The sequence below is a fragment of the Prosopis cineraria genome, unplaced genomic scaffold (genome assembly GCF_029017545.1).
Source record: "Prosopis cineraria cultivar Desert tree isolate PC_DT_omini unplaced genomic scaffold, ASM2901754v1 PC13, whole genome shotgun sequence".
Lineage (NCBI taxonomy): Eukaryota > Viridiplantae > Streptophyta > Magnoliopsida > Fabales > Fabaceae > Prosopis > Prosopis cineraria.
The window spans coordinates 31674678-31696247 of NW_026555344.1; the positions used below are offsets into that span (position 1 = coordinate 31674678).

Sequence of the window (21570 nt, forward strand, 5' to 3'; positions counted from 1 at the left end):
AAAAAATTATAACTTCATAAAATAAAAAATATATGATATTTACATGTAAATTTGAGGGTCGGGTCAGTTTGATGGATTAACAAACCAACTTGTAGACCCAAAAGGTTGATCCAATACGCCGTTCTGACCCATGTCGCAAAATCTGGTTACGGGTTTGGTTTTGACCCGAACCGGTCCTGACGCATGCTTCAGCTCCGGTGACTCGAGCGAAGGGGCACTACGCACTACGATGTCGAAGTAAAGAGTCTCAATAGTAATCTATCGAGGATTCAGTCATCAACTCCGAAGACGGAGATAGCGGAGGCTGATAGAGATGGAAGTGGAGTTGGAACCTCGGGTGAAGCCACTGCCCTACAAGGTCAAGGCCATGTCTAGGGAATCGCCGTCGCAGAAGGCGGCGCACGTCCTCGACACTGACCTTCGCACTCACTGGTCCACCGGGACCAATACAAAAGAATGGATTTTGCTTGAACTTGACGTACGTATTTTACTCCAGGGACCTCTTTTTCCCGGTTTCATAATCACTTACTGCTTTTCTTTCTGCTTTATCTGTGGTTCAGGTGATTGCTTGTTTGGTTTTTGAGAAACCGCCAGGAAAAACTTTGATTAAAGTTGTGTTTTTTAGCTTTGATAGATCATTAACATGATTAACTGTGCCTTCTGTGTTAATTGTTTAGTTGGCGCTTTCTACCTTGTTTAACTTGTTGGAATTAAACCCAAGCGTTGCTCAGAGTTACAGAGTCTTTTGCTTTTAATGCTCAATTTTTTGGTCAGAAGCATAAATGGGTGGAATGAGTTCGCAGTTGCTGTACTTTACCCCTTTTTCTGGAGCAAGTAATTACGCACACGCTCTAACGGATGTTGTTCATTTGTGATGACAACTGTTCCCTTTATTGAAATGTCATTCACATCTCTACGAATTCAGCAGTGGTAAGCTGGATAAAGTATTGAACAAAGGTTATCTAACTGGCGCACATGACAGATAGGGCCATATGGTCTGGTTTTTAAACGCAGAGATTAGCAGTCATCTTTGAATCCTTCTATTTTTATTCACCTACAGGATTTTGGGTAGAAGGAGTGTGCACGGCTTAGAGGGAATGTTCTTTTATTTGCTGGATTGTGGATTCACAGAATTTCTTAGCACAACTCGTTATGAGCAATTTTCTTCCTAGGTCCTTTATTGATTTCTTCTTACTTGATCTAGAGCCTTAATGATGGGGAGCCTTCCAAGTTGCCTTTTGAATTTACTTGATTCCTTTTGTATGTCAAAGGCTCCTTAAGGGGCTAAACTCTTTATATCTTGGTTGCAGGATCAATGGGATTAACACATAATCTGTTCCAGGCTTGTGGGCCACATAAGGTTCTGTCTTCTGACATTTATATGTTGGATGTTAGCATTCGATTGTTCCTCACTATGAAATGGGTGGGCGGTTGTAGATCAAGGCTTTTTTTTTTTTGGGTGAAGCTTTTGGTTTGTTACTGGTGCAAAGGACAAATAAGTTGCTCTTTCACATTTATTTTTTTAAGGTTTTGGAAAGAGTAAGGAAGTGGTTTTATGGTCGTAGCTGAACTAGCTGTATAATTTTATTATGCTAAAGAGTAATAGTGGAGGATTTGTTGAAACTGTTATATTTAGTTTATGATTGATCTAAAGGTTGGGGTTTTCAATTTGCTAGTCCAGTTGGTTTTGCTTTTTGGAGACAGACTTGTGTTTTTGGCCTCATTTGAGTGTTTAAGCGATTGATTATTTGGGGTTTTTGCTTTAATTGCCTTGGAATAGTATTGTAAGTTTTATTGTGTAGCTAAGAATAGGTGAGATTGTGACAGCCATGTTAAAATAAGTGTATTGATGAATGATGACTCATTGGTGGGGCTTGAACTTTTACTCTCCTTTTACTTAATTTGTACGTAGGGAAATTTGGTGCTTGGCCAAGTAATCCAAGATCCCATTTAGATTACTTTTATTTCCTTTTTCTCTATTAATAAGATCTTTGTTTATTAACTTTTTTTTTTTTTGGCTAAACTCTCAACATTTCTCTATTTCTTTTCCTTTTTCCCTTTCCCTTTCCCTTCCCCCAATTTTTTTTTTTGGCATCCAATTTACGGGATACGGCGTGCACTCATTCCCTTCACAAAGGTTACTACATTAGGATGATCTTGTGCACTCTAGGATTTGCATTTGATTAGGGTTTGCAAAAGGTAGTTTGGAGGGAGGCTTAGAGGATGGGTTCTAAAAGGGGAGGTTATAACTGGCCTATTAATCCATTTGCAACCTGTGTAAAAATCTCAAAATATAAAAAGGCAGCTTGTTCATTACTTTTTTATTTGGGTGTACAATGAACCTGTTCTTTATATTTATTATCATTAATATTTCCTAAAATACGCATCTTTATGTTATGTACTACATGGTAGAGAGGGAGTTTATTGTTATGTGATAAATGATTGAGAGGGAGTTAGTTAAGGGGCATTAATGGGTAGTTAGCTTGCTTAGTTGATCGGGGTCAAGGCTTTGACTATAAATATATGACTTTGTTAAATTGTAATCAGGTTTTGGATTAATAACGCAACGCATTGAGTTCCTTTTCTTTGTTTCTCTCTCCTTTCTCTTTCTGATCACCACTCTACATAAGTTTACGTTACTTTTTCTTTGCATATTCTTGGTCTAGTTGTCTGTAGTAACTTTTGCTATTGATTAATGATACTCAAAAGCTTGCAAAGATAGACAAAGATGATATCAAAGATTCTTGAACCTATTATGTAGGGTAAAATTGTAAAGGGAAAATTGTTCTTAGGTCTCACGCAAGAAATCTAAATGCAAAAAAGTTCCATGGAATCATAAAATTACTCTGAAATTCCATATCCTTCACTGAAGTTGTCAATTATTGTTTGATAGTTGTTAATTATTATTGCTTAGTTGTCATTGAACAAATCTACTAACAACTATCAAGCAGTAATTGACAACTTTGATATAATTAATTGACAACATTAGTAAAGAACACAAGACTTTTGAGTAATTTTGTGATTTCATTTTTTTTTTTATTTAGATTTCTTGTGTGGGGCTTGAGATAATTTTCCCAATTGTAAACTGTCAATTGGTGGATAGACAGACTCCAAAGTCTAGGCTGAGTTGGCCTTGAATTTATTTGACTGATTGATACAAATGGCTTAATTGGTTTTGTTTCTTGGTCATGTTGTAATGGATTTGTTATTTTCTTTGGAATTGATTGTTTAGCCACCTTAAAAGGGCTTTGTATGGAGGCTTGTGACTGACATGGAATTTGAGTGAAGTGCCATCTGGTAAAGTGTTGTAGAATACCAGCTGTTAGGATGTTGATTCACCAAGGGTGGCCAATTGATGGTGAGTTGTGTAGTTTGGGATGCTTATGCCCCACTTAAATTGTTTGGGATGGTTAATGTTATTTAAGTAGGGAGGTTTCGTACATCGATAGCTAACTTTTAGATGAGGGCATCCCACTTGAGTAACCACTGAATTACAATAGGCAATTGAAGCTCAACCAGCCCCTTTGCTTGTGATATGACAGCTCACTAGTTTTTTAATATTTAATTATATTTTATTCTGAATCCTCGTGATTGTTAAATAATGCTTATATTATTATTTTTTTTTTTTTTGTCACAGGAGCCTTGCTTATTGTCACATATACGAATATATAACAAGTCTGTGCTTGAGTGGGAAATTGCAGTTGGCTTACGTTACAAGGTTAGTGGCTTAAAGTTGTCCAATAATTCATCTTTGTTGCTTTTTATCTTTTTTCTCCTGATTTTTATAATATTTAGTGCTTAACACTTAGGATCAGATGTAACCAGCAAGCTTAACACTTAAAGGATCAGATCTGGTGGTTTAATGTTCTACATCATAATTTAGATGTAATGTCTGGTTCTCTATTTTAGGAAGGTCATTTTTGATTTGTTTCTTCATTATCTGTCTATTGGAGCTTTAATGGTTCTGTCCATTATAGTGTTTTCTTGCCTTAATGTTGATTTCTTTTCCTTTTGGCATCTGTTTAGCGCTGAGCTACCCTTTTTTTATAGCTTCAGTTTGTTGTACTTAATATGCTTATGTTATTGAATTTGTAGTATTATTTACATGGCATGAGAGCCACATTGACTTGGCCCCTCGCATGCCTAACTGTTGTTGGGATGCAGATTAGAAATCACAGCTGAAATTAAAAATTTTCCATCTTGCCTGGGATTTTGATGAGCATTCTTGTATTAGATGTACATAGGGGCGATACTTTCTTGATTGGAGATGTCACAGAGTGTTGAATCACTGTGGGGAAATAGTATCCTTGGCATCTATACAAATTAGTCAGGACCCTGCTCAGTGTTTTTGCTAGAAGACTCTGTATTTAGGCATTCTTGGAGATTCTCTCCTTGCACTCTAAGTGACTCTAGGGAGCACACTAAATGTGTCTTGCATCATGATTAGTTTTTCCCTAGATGCTATCTGGATAGCTCTAGGGTTTTCCTTAGGCCTTCTTAGAGGTTTACAGCAAACTGATGATGAATAGTGTGATGGGCTTTAATTATTGGCCCAAATGCCTAATCTCACTATGGCTAGTAACTAAACAATAATGTAGTGTAACCCTTTTGGGCTTTAATTATTGGCCCAGCTTTATTGTGGCTAATAATAAAACCAATGTAATTTATTAAATCCCAAAATTAAGAAGATCATTGTTCGACATTACTATATGACTTTCTTTAGTCAATCTACTAAAACACAATTGTTTTCTTTTTTTTCCCATGAAAAGTTGAAACACCAACTGTTTCCATCAATATTTTGTATGTGAATGATGCTCTATAAAGTGAAGGGTTAGTCTTCAACTTTGTCTTGTTTGTTAATTTCTATGCTCTAAAATTATTCATTTTAGTGAATGAAAGTATCTTTATCCCTTACTAATCAATATTTGCTTGTCAGCCAGAGACTTTTCTGAAAGTTCGACCACGCTGTGAAGCACCTAGACGTGACATGATCTATCCCACAAACTACACTCCATGTCGCTATGTGAAAATATCTTGTTTGCGTGGAAATCCCATTGCCATTTTCTTTGTCAGGTCGGCTGTTAAAACTTTTTTCCTGTTGCTCTTTTTTTTTTAAATCTTTTTCCTGTTGCTCCTAGTCAATGCTTTTATGCTGTCAATATCTTTACTTATGCTATTAAAATCTTATGAAAAGAAACCTTTTGAGAAATAAATATGAGGGGAAAGCTTATATATTTAGCTTTATATACTAAGGTGCTTGTTTCCAATTAAATTAAGAATGTATCTCTTAATATTATTTATTCTATAACAAATTCTTGTTATTAATATTATTAACACATTAAAATTCACATGTATTAATTTGATTGGATAAAAGTATGTTAAGTATATAAGGTTAAGTGTATATAAGTCTTACCCTAAATATAATTATGAAAGGGGGATAAGACAGCCTCCTAAAAGAGAACAATGCATAGAAAAAGGGAAAAAAGAGAAAAGAATAAGTGAGCTTAAACAAATAACAATGTTGCTCAGTCTCTGTTCATATCAGACATAGGTAATCTGTGAAATCCTATAAGTCATTTACACTCGATGAAACACCTTTGAGTATCTCATCATTCCTTTCCAAGTCCAACACAATACACCAAATCACAGCGAAAAGTGCCTATTGCCATGGAACTTGTCCATCTTTGTCATGGCTTAGTCTTATTTACTGGATCATTAAAAAGTGATCCAAAGTTTTGGGATGCTAGACTCTCATAAAAAACTACCATATTCCAAAGTGAGGTATCAAAGTACAGTACAAGAACAAGGGCTCAATTCTTTCTTATTTAGCCTTACATATAAATGTATGTTCCAGGGAATCATCCTGTTGTGCCATGAAACCTACAAATTCTCACTTGGTATTAACTCTTTTGAGTTTGACTATTGGGAGGCCACCCATATGATTTCCTCTATAGTGCTGTTTTATAGTTTCAAATTGCTTTTACGAGATGAAATAGTGTCTTATTTGGGATACGAAACAAGAAAATTAAAATAAGACTAGCAGCAAAGGTCCAAATCTCGTATTTGAAGAGGAAGAAAGATGAATGAGTGACAATGCCTCAAATTTATGAACTTATTTGCAGAAGTGATTTCTACTGAAATGAAAATTCTGAGAAAACTTATCCTGGTGAAATGACAAAATAGGAATAGGAGGTTATAAAACAAATAGAATTGAAACAGATTTGGATGAAGCTTTACAAAAAGGAACATTTTCTCCTGAAAGTTCTTCATAAATGCTAATTCAAAGATCGTCAATTTCTCTAAGGGTTGTAAGGTTTAGAAGAGATGTAATCTTGAGTCTTGTAGCCAAGTATGCTAGAATAGCTCCCATCCTTTCCACAACAAACCAAGCTTACTCTGAGTAACCTTTAGAGTAAAACCATTCTTGTGGAAAATTTCATAGCCTTTTACCTGCCACTGCCATATTTATGGAAACTAAGTTTTGAAGATCTAGGCCTTCTTCTTTTTCATATGACAGACAAGTGGCTTTCCTCAGCTTGCTCATGCTGACAGAAGAAAATCTGTCGCAATCTTATTGAATTTCTAGACAACAGCCAGTGGGGTTCTTTAAAGAGGATGATAGTGTGTGAGATTACTAGAGAGACAAGATTAGGAGTGATGTGGCCACCTCATGGGAAGAACAACCTATCTTGATTTTAGATACCTTTTGAACAACTGGTCCTAGAAAGTAGGTTACCCTTACTCTTGGAAAGTATACTTAAGATTACCTCCAAAGTTATACATTGATATGTTTGAGGCCCTTTAAGAACTTGACAACTGTCAGAAGCAAAGAAAGATGGATGATGAAGAGAACATTCTTAAAACTGCAACCCTATCCTGCTGTAGAAAAGCAAATATGTAAATGAAGGTGAATGATGACAACTTGTTCTAAAGTTGGAGCCAATTCAATTTAACCTCTTCTGAACCAACTTGTAATCCCTTACAAGACCTGTTGGATAACCCTAAAATGCATTCTAGTGGATAGATCATCCACAGGAGCTAGAATAAAAGGTGCCCTTGTCTAACTATTTGCTTCCCTTGAAGCCAGGATTTGGGCACTATTGACAATCACTGATGCTGCTGAAGAAAGATAACCCAAAATCCACCCTCAAGTGGTATGTCTAATGTGTTACTTGAAACACGAGTTGCTCCACTGGATTAATCACCATAGACACCCCAACTGAAATTGCATGAGCTAAACACCATGAAATTTTCTTGTAACCTATCCTTATCCACCAAAAGTAAAAAGCATAAATTATTGCTTGTATATGATTTGATATATGCATTAATCCTGTACATAAAGGCATCTCCAAAAGGCACATAAAATGACTGTCGTCTTCATGGGTTTATTAATTTCTTGTGACTTTCTTTTGTGACTGAGTGTACATAAAATGACTGTCATCATTATGATTTTTTCTAATTTTTTGTGGGCTTCTTTTGGATTGAGTGTTTGTACTTAGTTAAATTATTCCAAACTTCTGTTTCGAAATATGAAATGATTCAGTGATGAGCTTTTATTTTACCTTCTGTCTGTTGCAGCTTATAGGAGCTTCTGTGTCTGGTCTGGAACCTGAGTTTCAACCAGTTGTTAATTATTTGTTACCTCATATTATATCCCACAAACAAGATCCTCATGATATGCATCTCCAGGTGGGTTACACTGTCATTCCATCACCATCCTTATATGTAATCTATTTCTTTGTTATTTTATGAAGCATGAATGCCTCAAAATGAGCCCAGCAGTGTCCTTACCTTTGTTTGACATAAGTTGGATACTTGTATTGGACACTAATGGCATTTCACATTACATATGGACATAGATTTGGTTGTGTGACCATGTTTGTGTCATGTCCTGTGGTTGTGTCAATGTTCATTCTTTATTCATTATTGTTTGTGTTTGCTTTCTGAATTCTAATGTTTCATGGTTTGTAGTTGTTGCAAGACATGACAAATCGGTTGCTTGTGTTTCTTCCACAACTAGAGGTAAAGTGAATGAATTCCTTCTTGATTTCTCTATGCAGATCTTCTTTCCACTGCTTTCCCCTTATGACACTATGCTATTTAGTATCACATTTATATAATTTCAGGCAGACCTTACAAACTTCCTTGACTCTCCAGAGTCTAGCATACGTTTTCTTGCCATGCTTGCGGGTCCTTTTTATCCTATTCTTCATGTTGTAAATGAAAGGTTAGTTTTTCCCTCTTTCTTTGATGATATGATCTTAATGGTTCTGATTTTTCTAATAATAGCAGTTCTATAAAGTCTAGACTGGTCAGCGGTCATTGAACCAGTAGACAGAGTAGCTTGTAGTTTAATGGTCTAATGATGGACAAATGCATGCTTTTCTATGAGACAAAATCCTGCTTTTTGTCCCAATTATTTTGGCTGTGTGAGTTTGTCCTATACCTTTCGTGAAAGTTTCAATTCTTTTCTATCAGCAAATCATGTCTAAAATCTAAATGATTGATGAAAAATGCGGATATATTTCTCAAGTGTCTGAATGGTTTTTATTGGGGAAACATATTACCTAAAATGAAAATGATGGCTAAAGTAACCACCTTTCCATCACCATCTCTCTATTTGCGTAAATGAAAATTTTAGGCTTTCAAGCATCCTTCTAGAATTTCTTCTCCCCAAGCAAACTAGGAAATTCAATGTCTAGTTGAGGAGAACCAGTTCTCCCATGCGTCCCATTAAAGTGCAAGCTTCTTTATCTTGATGGTATTCTGAACTGTTCATGCCTTCACGGTTTGGACTTTTGAAAAGTGAATTTATTGATGTAATATTTTATTCAAATGTATTGACGGAATTATCTACTTGTGATGCTAAAATTGCTTGTCTGTAAGGCCTTCTCACCATGATTTGGACTGGCATTACTGATTACTAATCATCTAATTGGCATTACTGATTTGGTTTGTCTTCACGAAGACAGATAATGTTTTTTCGATATAGAAGAATAATTCTGAAAGAGAGAAGTAGAGAGAGATAGGGAGAAGAACAGAGGGGAGAGATTCAAATAGTCGAGAGAAAGAGAAAGAGAACGGGAGAGACAAAGAAGAGTGACTGAATAGTGTGAAACATTATCATTAGGAAATCAAAGGTTGAATCACAGAGTTATTCATCTATTTATAGGTTTCTATCTCTCACCAACCCCCTACGGCTATTTATTATTTAATCACTACTATCACTAACTAACTAACTAACTAACACTAACAGCAACTAATATTTCCATATTACAATTTATATAACATTTATCTTCCCGTTTGCCACAATCTGTGAATCAAATGCTTGGTTCCTTGTTAGAACCATGCAAAAAACTCCTTTGACAAAACCTTCTGTTCTAAACCTACTAGACTTTTAAGCTATCAATATGTTAAGTCCATATTGGCTTTGGGCTTTGAGTACTTTTAAATAATGTAATTAGGATTGTGGATTAGGATGATGTTTGCAAATATTTATTAATTAATCCATAAAATTTCCCAATATTTGCTTTGGTAAATTGCTTTATCATGAGTACTTGTGCAATTGCAGGACAACTTCGAAATCTCCTGGCAGTATAGACTTCAATGCATCCAAAAGCAATCAATTGTCACCAACTCTAACTGTTTCCACTAACTTTGAGGTAGTTTCTACAATGCATCCAAAAGCTAGTATCAGAAGTTTATTTAACTCCCTTGTATCAAGTTTACAAATAACAAAAATTGTCATCTTCCTTAAGTTGCTTGTTATCCTTTCCCAGAGTATTGAGATGTGGCATTGTTGCTCAGAAGTGAATGTTTTTCTCTGTGTATATATATATATATTTTTTTTTATTGGAGATGGGTTATGGTTTAAATGGGTTCTGAATCATTTCTGTGGTCAATCCTGTAAATACATGCATTCGTTATGCTACATTTTGACTTCTCATAATTTCCTATCCCTGTGGCTGTGCGATGTTACTTATATTTTTTAATTCTCTTAGCTTTCCATGCACTGTTCAAGTGATGGTCTATTTCCATATCTATCTTTTCCATTCTTTTGCTTCTCCATTTTCTTTCCATGCAGCCAAGGAGATCACGAGGTGCATCACCTTTCATTTTGTCTACAAACAGTTGCATTGTTTTCCGGCCAGATGCAATTTTTGTGCTGCTAAGAAAGGCATATAAAGATTCTGATCTAGGATCAGTTTGTAAGATGGTATGTCATTGTCTCTTTTCACTTTGGAGGAAAGGAGCTCTCTCTCTCTCTCTATATATATATATATATAGTGTTTAATCCCTTGCTTCTAATGTGTTTATGATAGAGTACCAATTCGTGAGGAAAAATGGGTGATTTGGGAAGTTAGAGAAATATTAGAAATTAATATTATTTTTAATTTATTTTAGATATTTTCAATCTAAATAATATTATTAAATTAATTGTTTTCTATACTTGCCAAAAAATTTAAAGTCATGTTGTAAAAAAGGATACCAACAATGCTAGACTTACAATTTGAAGAAAGACAGACTATAGCCTCTTCTCATTATGATGCATCATCAATGTATGGGTAGAACATAGATGGATATAGCAAATATGAAATAATGGCACTTAGTAAAGATATACCCCACTGGTCAGGAACGGAGATATTTAGATAACACAGCACAGTTAATCTATGCTATAATAAAATCTTTTGTAGGAGAGCCAACAGGAATGCAAGAAAGATATTGAGAAGAATTCATGAATTTGCAATGTCCTACACTAGCAGATTTTAGATGGTATAAAAATAATTTTATTCCTAAGCTATATCAAAGACAAGATGCTAATTTAGATATTTGGAAAGAAAATTTTATAGCAGGATTACCTAAGCTATTTGTAGAAAGAGTAAAAAAATGAAATAAGAGAAAGAGGAGGAGGAACAATAAATTATAATGTTTTAACATCTTACAGATAATTAATATGTTTTAACATATTACAGATGATTAATATCATAAATATAACAGGTTTAAAGTTATGTAATGAAATAAAAATGCAAAAGAAAATACATAGTGAAACAGACAAGGAAGACTAGAGTTAAGAAATTTTTGTGAACAATATGGATTTGAAAAGATACAAGCCCCTTCTAGGAAAAATAAGAAAAGAACATATGTATACAATATCCATATAAAAGATGTATAAAATATTTCCCTAAGAAATATAACAAAATATGGAACCATTTAAGGAACTGATGTTGGTCTTGGACTTACTCTCTCCAGTCAACTTTCTAGCCAAGAGGTTTAGAGTAAAATGGTGGGATAAATACAACCAAGAATTTGCAAGCACAAAAGTAGTTCTTGGGTGGATTAAAACCACTATTAAGGCAATTCCAAAGCAAATTAAAGAACAAGTGGCTGCATCAACTGCCTTTCTAGCAGAAAAGAACAAGTTGATGACCTAGTTGGCAGCTGCCAAAACAGAAGAGCTCTTATACAAGAAGTAGCATCCCAAGCATTGCAAGTAGCTTTGGATGTAGGGTCCTCCACACAAGACATAGATGATGAGGATATATTCGACGCTGACTTTGAAGACTATCAATTGTTTGCTAGCAGGCCAAAGAGGAATGGGCTCTTTTATACAAGAAGTAGTATCCCAAGCATCGCAAGCAACTTCGGATGTTGGGTCCTTCACACAAGACATAGGCGATGAAGATATATTTGGTGTCGACTTTGAAGACTATCAACTGGTTTCCGACAGGCAAAAGTAGCAGAAGGAAAAGTCATTGACAGAATAAAGAAATGGCAAACAAAAGTGGCCGTTAGTTGAAAAGAAAGAAAAGGAAAAAGAGTCATGAGTGAAAAAAGACAAAGAAGAAGACAGAAAAATATGCTAGAAGAAGAAAAAGAAAAAGAAAGTCACGGGGTGGAATATTGCCAAAAGAAAGATAATTATGCAGCATCAAAAGCAAAAAGAAATTCAAATAGCCTCAAGAAAAGTAAACCGAGTAAAATGTTAAACAAGATTCTATATTGAAAATCAACACTATAAATAGAAAACAAAAACAAATAAACTATCTCAATAAAGAGATACATTATAAAAGAACGGAAGAACAAATGGAAAAATTCAAAATAAAAAATAGGATAAATGAAATAAGAGAAATTTGAAAAAAAATATTTGTGTTGAACATTCAAACGTTTTTTGGAATAGAAAAGGACACACAGTAGAATTACCATATAAAGAAAACTTTAATGAAAAACAAATATCGACAAAAGCTTGACCCATACAAATGAAGTATCTAAAATAAATTTAAAATAATATTTATATCTAATATTTCTCTAACTTCCCAAATCACCCATTATCCTTCATTAATTGGTACTCTGTCATTTTCTCTGACCATATCTTTGATATGTTCTTTAGGTGTCGAGAATCATGCAGAAGCTCATTGGTCCTGATTCAGTTCAAGATGCACCAAATTCTCATAGTGAAGTGACATCAGTCGTGGATGAGACATCAAACAAGGAAACATCTAGTTCTTTCACCTTTCCTGATTATTCAAACCTGTTTGGTGAAGAGTTCCAGATACCTGATCAGCAGTGGGATTACAGCTATCTTAACATATTAGATGTGGGGGCAGTGGAAGAAGGCTTGTTACATGTTCTTTATGCTTGTGCATCGCAGGTTACTTGCTGTAATTTGATATAACATACATGATCCCATTATATTTTCATAGTTTGCATTATATGATGTACACTCTTAACTATCTGCACTTTCCAGCCTGTTCTTTGCAGCAAGTTGGCAGAGAGAACTTCTGATTTTTGGGATCTACTGCCACTTGTACAAGCTCGGCTTCCAGGTTGAGTGTTCTTTATAGACCGCTGTTTGTGGTAGTCAAAGGCTTGGGTGTAATGACTTATCGAAAGGGCGTTATTGCTTTCATGCCTGTTGTGTTTTGCTCAATGATACGACCCTTTTGTTTGATATTAAGGGGGATTAGACAACATCATTATTATTTATTTATTTATTTAAAATTGATTGTTCTTATCTTTTCTTTTCTTGGCTGGCCTTTTAGGAGACTGTCTTATCCTCCTTATGTGTAATTCTCTTTCTTTCCATTGTAATTTCTTTTACTATCTCAGAGAAGGATGAATGCTATGTAAAGTCATTTGTCAATTTTTCTTTCATAATAACAACGCGTATAATAGTTGGGAACTTGGAATTCATCCTCAAACTTAGAAAATCCTGCAAGAATTTAATTTAAAGTGATTTGGGATGTGGTATTTATTAAGCATTAAGGTTGTCATGGCGATTTCCGATCACTTTTCTTACAAATGCTTGGTTGATATGTTTGACACTTGCTTTGGTGGCTTTTTTTTTAGCTTTACGCCCATGTGTGAGCAGTCCTTTTGACATCGTTGATGATACGTTTTCACCATGGATGCAACCTGTTGTGCAACATGCCTTATCTCAGGTTATATATGAACTGCTTTCATTTAGGCAGAAATGACATGGTGTTTTTTATGTTATCTTTGCAAAACTCCAAGACAGCTTCATACTACCAATTATATTTGTTGTCCTCGCAGATTGTTGCAACAGCAATGTCAGAAGCTTACCGATCACTTCTTCATGCTTGTGCTGGCTATCTGTCATCATTTTCACCATCTCACGTTAGTCAGATAACTATCATTAGTTTTCCCAGTAGGAGTTTATTCATCACCTCTCATCTAATGCTTGATTTGCAACACATTATTCTGTCGTTTCTTTAGTCAACCATGCATTTTCCTTTAATCTTCTGATATAAAGAAATTGATTGGAAGTTTGATTCATTTTCTATTGCTGTTACTTTGCTGAATGTTTAATGGCAAAATACATGTTAGGTTTTTTAACACAGGGATGGGGTTACATGAATGGTTACAAGGGAAGATAGCTGGTTGACGTCATTAGTGATTTTGGAGAGAGAAAACCCCCCATAGTTTTCTTCAAGCTCTTGCTTCTTGTTAGGCGCGTGCCTTGTGTCCTTGCATTTATGTCTCCTCTTTGATAAATATCTCATCTAAGTTCTCATGGAATTATTAGATAATATTATTTCGTTTCTTCTTTCCCTGGATCAAGATCCTATGTAGGATTTGACATGGGCTAAATGGATCAAAATGGGAGGTCTGAGTGAGGATAGAATCTAACTATTTGAGATGAAATGTTTATATATATAGTGTATTAAAGTTTTTAGATTAGCACAAAAATATCCAAGTGTCATATTTTTCATCAAACAAGTCATAAATTGCTCACAATCTCAAACATAAATAAGTTATGGGAGGATAAAGAATTGGCCAAACCATGGACTGAAAAGGGATATTTGAAGGATTTTATTCTGTTACATTATGGATATTGTCATATTGATTTTTTGAAAGCTTACAGATGATGCAGCACACGAGATTTTAAACACATTTTTTGTCTGATGTCTGAAAATGATCTTAATACGGTATATGTTGCCTGGCCTTTAGGGGTTTTGCAAGAATCAGAATAGTTTGTATAACTATGGTGATAGAAAATATGGCAAATATTACTTTAGGAGGAAATAATTTATTATTTCTTATTGCCTTTCATTAGTTTATTGGTTTTGTTGTTTTTCATTTAACTTTTGTAAGTTTCCTTATTGTGAAGGAAACCAAGCAGCAAGTGGATTCTTATTTTATTAACTCTTGTAAGTTTCCTTCTTGTGAAGGAAACTAGGCAGCAAGTGGATGTTTCCTTGTTAGGAAGGAAACCTCATATGCTTATAAATAGCATGACTTGTATTCAAGAAGGGGAATGAATGTTTGAAGCATTATGATTTTTTGAAAGCTCCCTCTCTCTCTTCAGTTCTGCATCTCTCTTCTGTTCTTCCTCTCATATTTCAGTCACTTTTCTCTCTTTTCACCTTCTCTGTTCTCACTTCCCCTCCACCTCCCACTCTCTGTTTCTGTTTCTTCTCCCTTATCCTATTCTGTTCAAATCAGTGTGAGCGTGAGTGTTTGTGTTTTACATCATATGGAATCCAATAATTAGACCATAAACAGGATACATGACTTATAAATGTTATCTTCTATTAGGGTGGCTTGCTGCATTGATGTGATTCTTTATGGTTCTTCTGTTTTAAATCTTATATATATATATATATATATTTTGAGGATATGATATCATCTTCATTTGCACCCTCTTGTTAGCTCTTCTATATATGCATATATGTATTCTCCTTTCTGTATCATAAAAGAATATATATCTTGTCCACTAGCAGGTTTAGGATGTTATTTATTCTTTTCTTATGCTGTTAGCTTAGACGAATCATTAGGAGTGCAAGTCTTGGATCTAAAATTCATATTCTTGATGGAGGAAATATTTTTATTCTTAGAAGATCCTGGAGCTTGGTGAATGAGGATTTGAAGCAATTATGTTAAATTTTCATCAACAGTTGTTGTAATTTTCTGTGTGAGGAGTGGTGTAAAGGTTGTTTCTGTTAGTACAAAGCAGTACAGTCGCATATCTCTTCCATTCTACCTATTGGTGAATAATATTTTGAGTGCAGTGACACGCTATGGGCATCTAATAATTTGGATCTCTTAATTTTACATGAAGGTACTATCTTCCTGTTTAGCAGTTGACTGTACCTTGAATTTTTTGTAGGCAAGGGCTGCATGTGTCCTGATTGATTTGTGCTCTGGTGTGCTTGCTCCCTGGATGTCACAGGTTGTTGCAAAGGTATGCTAAGGCCTTCTTCCAATTGGTTTGGGATGTTCAGAGTGGGATGTGTTGTTTTCCATGTTTTAGTTTGTTGCAGCTTTCTTCTTGTGTGTAATTATAGTGTTGATAATGATCATGATTGAAATTTTGTAATACTGTTTGTTACCTCAGCTATGGGCCTCTTTTGCATGTAGGTTGATCTTGCAGTAGAGCTTCTAGAGGATCTTTTGGGCATAATCCAGGTTGATTTACTGTGTTCTTTTATAGACCATCTATTTCATGGATAATAATCTTATTTCCTGCTTAAATTATTGGGTTTCATTGTTTGCAAGCTGTGACCGTAGTTCAGGGACAAGTCTTATTTCCTTAAGCTTGTAATGATCCTTGTTTGCATACTTTTCAGACTATTACTTTGGAACAATATTTGAACTGTCCATAGAATAATTTCTGATGTCCGTGAGTTTCTTAGAACTATATAATGTGTTAGTGTTGGGAGTTGGTGCTTGATCATTGTAGTTAGCCTTTTTATTTTTATTTTTGTTAATAAATGCTTAATATGAATGGTTGGGGAGGGGTTTGGTGTTTCATTTATGTTGGTTTATAATGATGCGAGATGAATGGGTGGATGCAACTTGATGTTTCCGTTGCAGAAACTGATCTATTCCAATAGCAGAAAGAAGTGTACTAAAGCAGTGTATGAGGACTAGTTGAAGCAAAATATGATTGTGGCTGCCATGGTGGCAGCAATAACAGCTGTTGAATGCAATCTAAAGGATGGCTGAATTTATATTTATTGGTTGTTTCTCATATCAATGCAGAATGTTCACTACATGTGAATCAATTAGGTTCTGTTCGAGAAAAATTACTCACTGATTTTGTTAGGTGTTTGAAGTTGCAATTCAATTCTATCTTTTTCTTGATGATTTCTGTGTCCAAGCTTAATTTTAAAAGGTTTTGGTATTTTTGTCAGGATGCATGCCATTCTCTTGTCCGTGCTCGTGCTGCTTTGAAGTACATTGTGCTGGCTCTGTCTGGTCATATGGATGATATAATGGGAAAATATAAGGTATTTAGCATACTTCAGACAGCCATTATTTTATTGTGATTGATATTGAAGTTTACTTTTCCCCTTGGTATGATTGATTGATTTTGAGTCCTGGAATTTAGGGGGGAAACTGTAAGATTACTGTGCATATCATATTTTCTATCCTATAAGTGTACATATTTTAATAGAAATAAAGATAAAGGTGCAAATTTAGTTATGAACTATTTTCCAAGGAGTACTGAGTATCTGATATTATAGGATGGTGCAAATAAATTATCAACTATAAAAAATGGAGCATCTAGCACTTTCTGTCAATTTGCTCCTAATGGTTGTTTGAAGAGAGAGAAGAATGCTGGTTTTGCAAACTCTCAGTCCTTCGACTCCCTCAAGCTTAATCCACAGCTGTCCCTAACCTTCCAAGTTCTTCATTCCAAGCCTTCTTTCAACGCCACTTCCTACAAACTCCTTCCAGAACTTCGTTCTTGATAATGTCAAACCTGAGTGCATTCATCCCTACCTCATCAAACCCCCTCTCCTCCCTCCCTCACTCCAAGTCATCTCAGTCCTCCACCTTTACTTCTCTATCCCAGCTTTTCACTGCTGACCTCACCTTCTCTGCTTCAGAGAAATTTGTTCAGCATGATCATTCACCATGAACATGATCATATAGTGCAGAGTGACTCTTCCTCTTTAGCTTTAATGGCATGGGGAATTACACAAACTGCTCTCTATGCTACCCATTAATTGTATGAAATCCTTCAATCTTTGCATGCCTTACCAACTGTTCACAGATAAAATCCAAATGCGATGGCTGATAATGGTAAACTCATATTTGGATGTGTTATTGAAATGTGATAGCTGTAGTAATTTTTCTGGTTCTGGGATTGCTTTGATTGCTTGGTGTCATCTTTTTTCTTTTTCTGGCGGTATTGGTTGGTTTATTTTATTTCTGGCATGTGAGGGCATTGAGATAGGGGACAGGATGAGAGAAACGTGAAGCATGGTGAAGAATTGGAATGATGAGATTGGAGAAGATGAGAGGGTGTTAGAGAGAGGATGAGATCTAGAGGGAGAAGTTACTGCCACCTATGAAATTGGATCCGGCCCCACAAAGAGAATAAACGTCCGTTTGGTCAAAATTAATGGTAGGTGCTAGGCACTCCCTTTTAAATAGTTAATGATTTATTTTGCATTACCTCATAGTATGGGATAACAGATGCTCCTTGGAAAATATTTCATGGCTAACTTTGCACTCTATTCTAGAAATAATATGTATATGTATATTTTTGGGTTAAGATGCAGTGCAGACATGTTGTCATATAAAAGGACTGGTGGTGAAGCTTGTGCTATTTTTTTTCGTCTTAATTGAAGAGTACAAAATTATGTCTCATGTTTTTTGAGAAGCAAAATTTGGCATGTGTGCATCTTCTCTTGCCTATGCTAACATTTAAGCACCCTGACTTGGAAACTTCTGACCTATCTGCTTATGACTTGGAATAATGCTTTATGGTATGCTTTGGATGTTAATATACAAATGAAAAAAACGGATCTATTAGAAAAGGAAATAAAGTAACTGTGATGGAAATCACAGTATAAAAACATAGAAATAAAAGAGAACTTTAGCTCTTTGAGGGGCAGAATCATCCCCCAAAATTCTTCAAAATTTTCCTCTTATCTAGTTATCTTTTCCTCCATCCTCACCCTTGTGTTTTATCCATTTCGTGACAGACCTCCTCAAGAACCTCCTAAATCCTAATAAAGCTTTTGCATTTTCCTCAAATACCCAAGATCCTGTCTGTTATGGTCAATTGATGGAAGCCAATATTGTATGGACTACCTATTCCCATATTAAGTAGTGTGAGTTGCTCTTTGGAGTATTTAAGTGGGTTGATTGTTCCATCTCAACAGCTGGCTTTTCAGGGAGAGCATGCGCATCAATATCAAATCGATTCAATCTTTTTAAGACTCAGTTTGGCTTTGTTCACCCAAAAAAAAAAAAAAACAAAAGAAAAGAAAAAACTTGGCTTTGGCCTAAGTGTTAAAGTTTAGTGAGAAGTATGAACCTTTTACTAAAGTTTAGTGATACTAAAAGAACGCTAATGAAAATGCACTGAGCTTCAATGAGTCAGAAGAGGTATAGATTGCTAGAGGTGTAGATAATTAGAAATTTATGCATGCAGAAGTGATAGAACCTGAGTCTGTTGCCAATCATTTACTGACTACTCCTTACATTGATCATGTATAACCGTGGATGAATCAATGAAAATGAGAGTACAAGTGTTTGGCTGAGTTAGTAATGGAAACAAGATTAAAATGACAACCAGGAATGTAGAGAAGATAGCTTAAGGGTAAGGAAGGAAAAGGTCATGCTCAACAAATACCTCGGACAACTTTATTTGTACCTTTACAAGAATAAGAGCTAGAGTGAAGATGAGGACAAATCTTAGGCATGCATTTTTTGTGGCACTGGTTTGTGTTTATGGCTTTATTTGGTGTTCCAAAATTTTTGGAAATTGAAATGAGTTTCTATGTCTCTTGTTAACGGAGATTGGTAAACTATTTTGCATCTTTTATCTCTTTCCTAGTTTTTCTTGTCATTTCCTGCTAATATCGTTTCTTCTTTTGTTGGAGAGTACAGATCAGAAATTTCAATTATACTTACATGGAAGGAGAACATACCTTCTTTTCATACATGGATCTGTTCAGGAAATAGGTTTTTTGAGTATTCCTTGGCCAAGCATTGTGTGCAATGATATAGAGGGAATAAATAGCTATAGTCCTATTCAATCCCAATAAAGTAGGAAAAGATATGAGAATTCAAAATATAGTCAAAACTGAAATATTATCCCAACAAATTTGGAACAGCTAATAAAGATTAGATATAAGATTATTAAGCTAAATGGGCCAATATGTGGGCTTTAATAGTTGCCCACAATAAATAAGGTTTGTATTCGTTGATTTATTTTTGGAAGAAAGTTGAAAACTTATATTAGCTTAAAAAACTGCATACATAAAAAAGGGGGATGCATCAAGAGCTACACGAAAGTCAAGGTCTGTGGAACAAAAAAGATCCACACAATCATCCCTAAGTTGCAATTTTATAAGTCTGACAGTGAATATCAGCAACTTAGGTACATTGCAAGTAAATGCAGTGTGACAGTTTGCTGGTAATGAAATGAGCGAACTGCTTATAAGTTAAAACTGGTGCTTTTATTTTTTTCTCAGGTAAACAGGAGGGGATATGTGTAAATAATGAAAATACTTTAATTGCCTTTCAGGAAGTTAAGCATAAGATCCTCTTTCTTGTGGAGATGCTAGAGCCTTTTCTGGATCCTGCCATAGCTGCATCAAAGAGCAGAATAGCTTTTGGAGATCTGTCTTCTGTATTTCCAGAGAAGCAGGAAAACAACTGTTTGATTGCTCTAAATATCATCCGCACTGCTGTACGAAAACCAGCTGTCTTACCTTCTTTGGAATCTGAATGGAGGCATGGATCAGTTGCTCCAAGGTAATGGTTCGTTATCTTGTGTTTGCAGAATTATAGGGCCTGTTTGGAAACTTGTTCTGGGAACAATTTTCTGTTCTCTAGAACAAAAGAACAAAAAAATCCGTTTGGTAACGTGTTTTCAAAAGTGTTTTGGAGAAGAAAAAACAAAATATTGTTCTGGAGAACAGAAAAATGAAAATAACTTTTAAGTGTTCTGTGATTATTGTTCTGGAAAACAAGAGAGAATGAGAAAAACACCTATTTTTATTTTTATTTTTTGTTCTCAGAACATGTTTTACAGAACACTAGTTCTCAAAACAATAAAATAAAAACAGTTTCAAACAGCCCCATAATATTTGCACTGATTTTTGGCGATTAAAGACTGATAATTTATTTTTATTTTTAAAAATTCTTGCGTACTCTATCATTTTCAGCATTGTTGATGAGATAATTACCTGTGTTTGGATGGAAAGCTTTCTTCTTACTAGATGGCTTGTGAGAGAATACAGTGTGTAGTCGCTTATTCTCATTCAACAAAACTGATTGATACATAAAGGGAGAGAGAGATTGATACAATCCCATAAAATCCTGTTTCAATTAAATAAAATAGGTGATAAGATACTAATATGAATCCTTAAAGATAAAGCTGACTAAGATAATGATAATAATAACCTAAAAAGCCCTTGGAAAGAGGAATAATAGGCCCAAAGGATAAAGGCCTAATTCCAACAGCTTCATCACCCTGTAAGTCCTGTTTGCATATTGTTCCCCTATATTACCTTTTCTTTTCAAGTCTCAGGTGTGGGGTACATAGGTTTCTAGGGATCATGCTGGAGATTTGTGCTTCGGGTGTAGTGTTATGGGAAGAGACCACCGTCTGGGATGAGACATATGTAGGCCTTCGGAGGGGAATTGGGTCTTGTTCATTTGGTAAAACGTAGCATTGGCTTGTGAATGGGTGTGGCATTTTCCTTGGGAACTACTGTGTTATGGAATTCAATTAGGGAATTTGCTGTTGGTGGTTAAGACCTGACACTTAACGCTGCTCATGAGTGTCTCTAAGAACTGGTTTATTGCAAGCAGTGAATGTTCATTTAAGAATGGATGATAAGTCTCATCGGATTTTGGGAGGAATTTGGGTGGTTTTTTCAATGTCTAGAAGACTTAATTTCATCGCATGCAGATATGCTTTTGTATTCCAAGGGATTGTTCTGTGACTTAGAATTCCCACTTTCATAGGAAGTTAAATGACTGGAATATTCAGGATTTGCAATCTCTTCTAGTTCCATTTAGAACCCTTTTCAGATACATGGTGTGCGCTTGGAGAAGAAAATGCATTCTCTTGTTCCTGAG

General features: G+C 35.2%; 1 protein-coding gene across 4 annotated transcripts in view; it reads left to right on the plus strand.

Moving 5' to 3' along the window:
* Positions 1–237: 237 nt before the first annotated feature.
* The window catches only part of LOC129291108 (uncharacterized), a 35514-nt gene continuing 14181 nt past the window's right edge, over positions 238–21570 (plus strand). For 2 of the 4 annotated variants that reach the window (XM_054928275.1, XM_054928276.1), the window contains exons 1-16: positions 238–478; positions 3638–3718; positions 4937–5071; positions 7576–7689; positions 7972–8022; positions 8127–8227; positions 9572–9662; positions 10085–10216; positions 12389–12649; positions 12746–12824; positions 13348–13439; positions 13552–13635; positions 15629–15703; positions 15880–15927; positions 16656–16751; positions 20009–20238. In XM_054928275.1, the coding sequence (XP_054784250.1) occupies positions 314–478; positions 3638–3718; positions 4937–5071; positions 7576–7689; positions 7972–8022; positions 8127–8227; positions 9572–9662; positions 10085–10216; positions 12389–12649; positions 12746–12824; positions 13348–13439; positions 13552–13635; positions 15629–15703; positions 15880–15927; positions 16656–16751; positions 20009–20238 (1835 nt within the window). In that variant the 5' untranslated portion in view covers positions 238–313. Of the gene's footprint in view, positions 479–3239; positions 3359–3637; positions 3719–4936; positions 5072–7575; positions 7690–7971; positions 8023–8126; positions 8228–9571; positions 9663–10084; positions 10217–12388; positions 12650–12745; positions 12825–13347; positions 13440–13551; positions 13636–15628; positions 15704–15879; positions 15928–16655; positions 16752–20008; positions 20239–21570 lie in introns of those variants that run through there. The other 2 variants (XM_054928278.1, XM_054928277.1) reach the window with 2 other exon arrangements.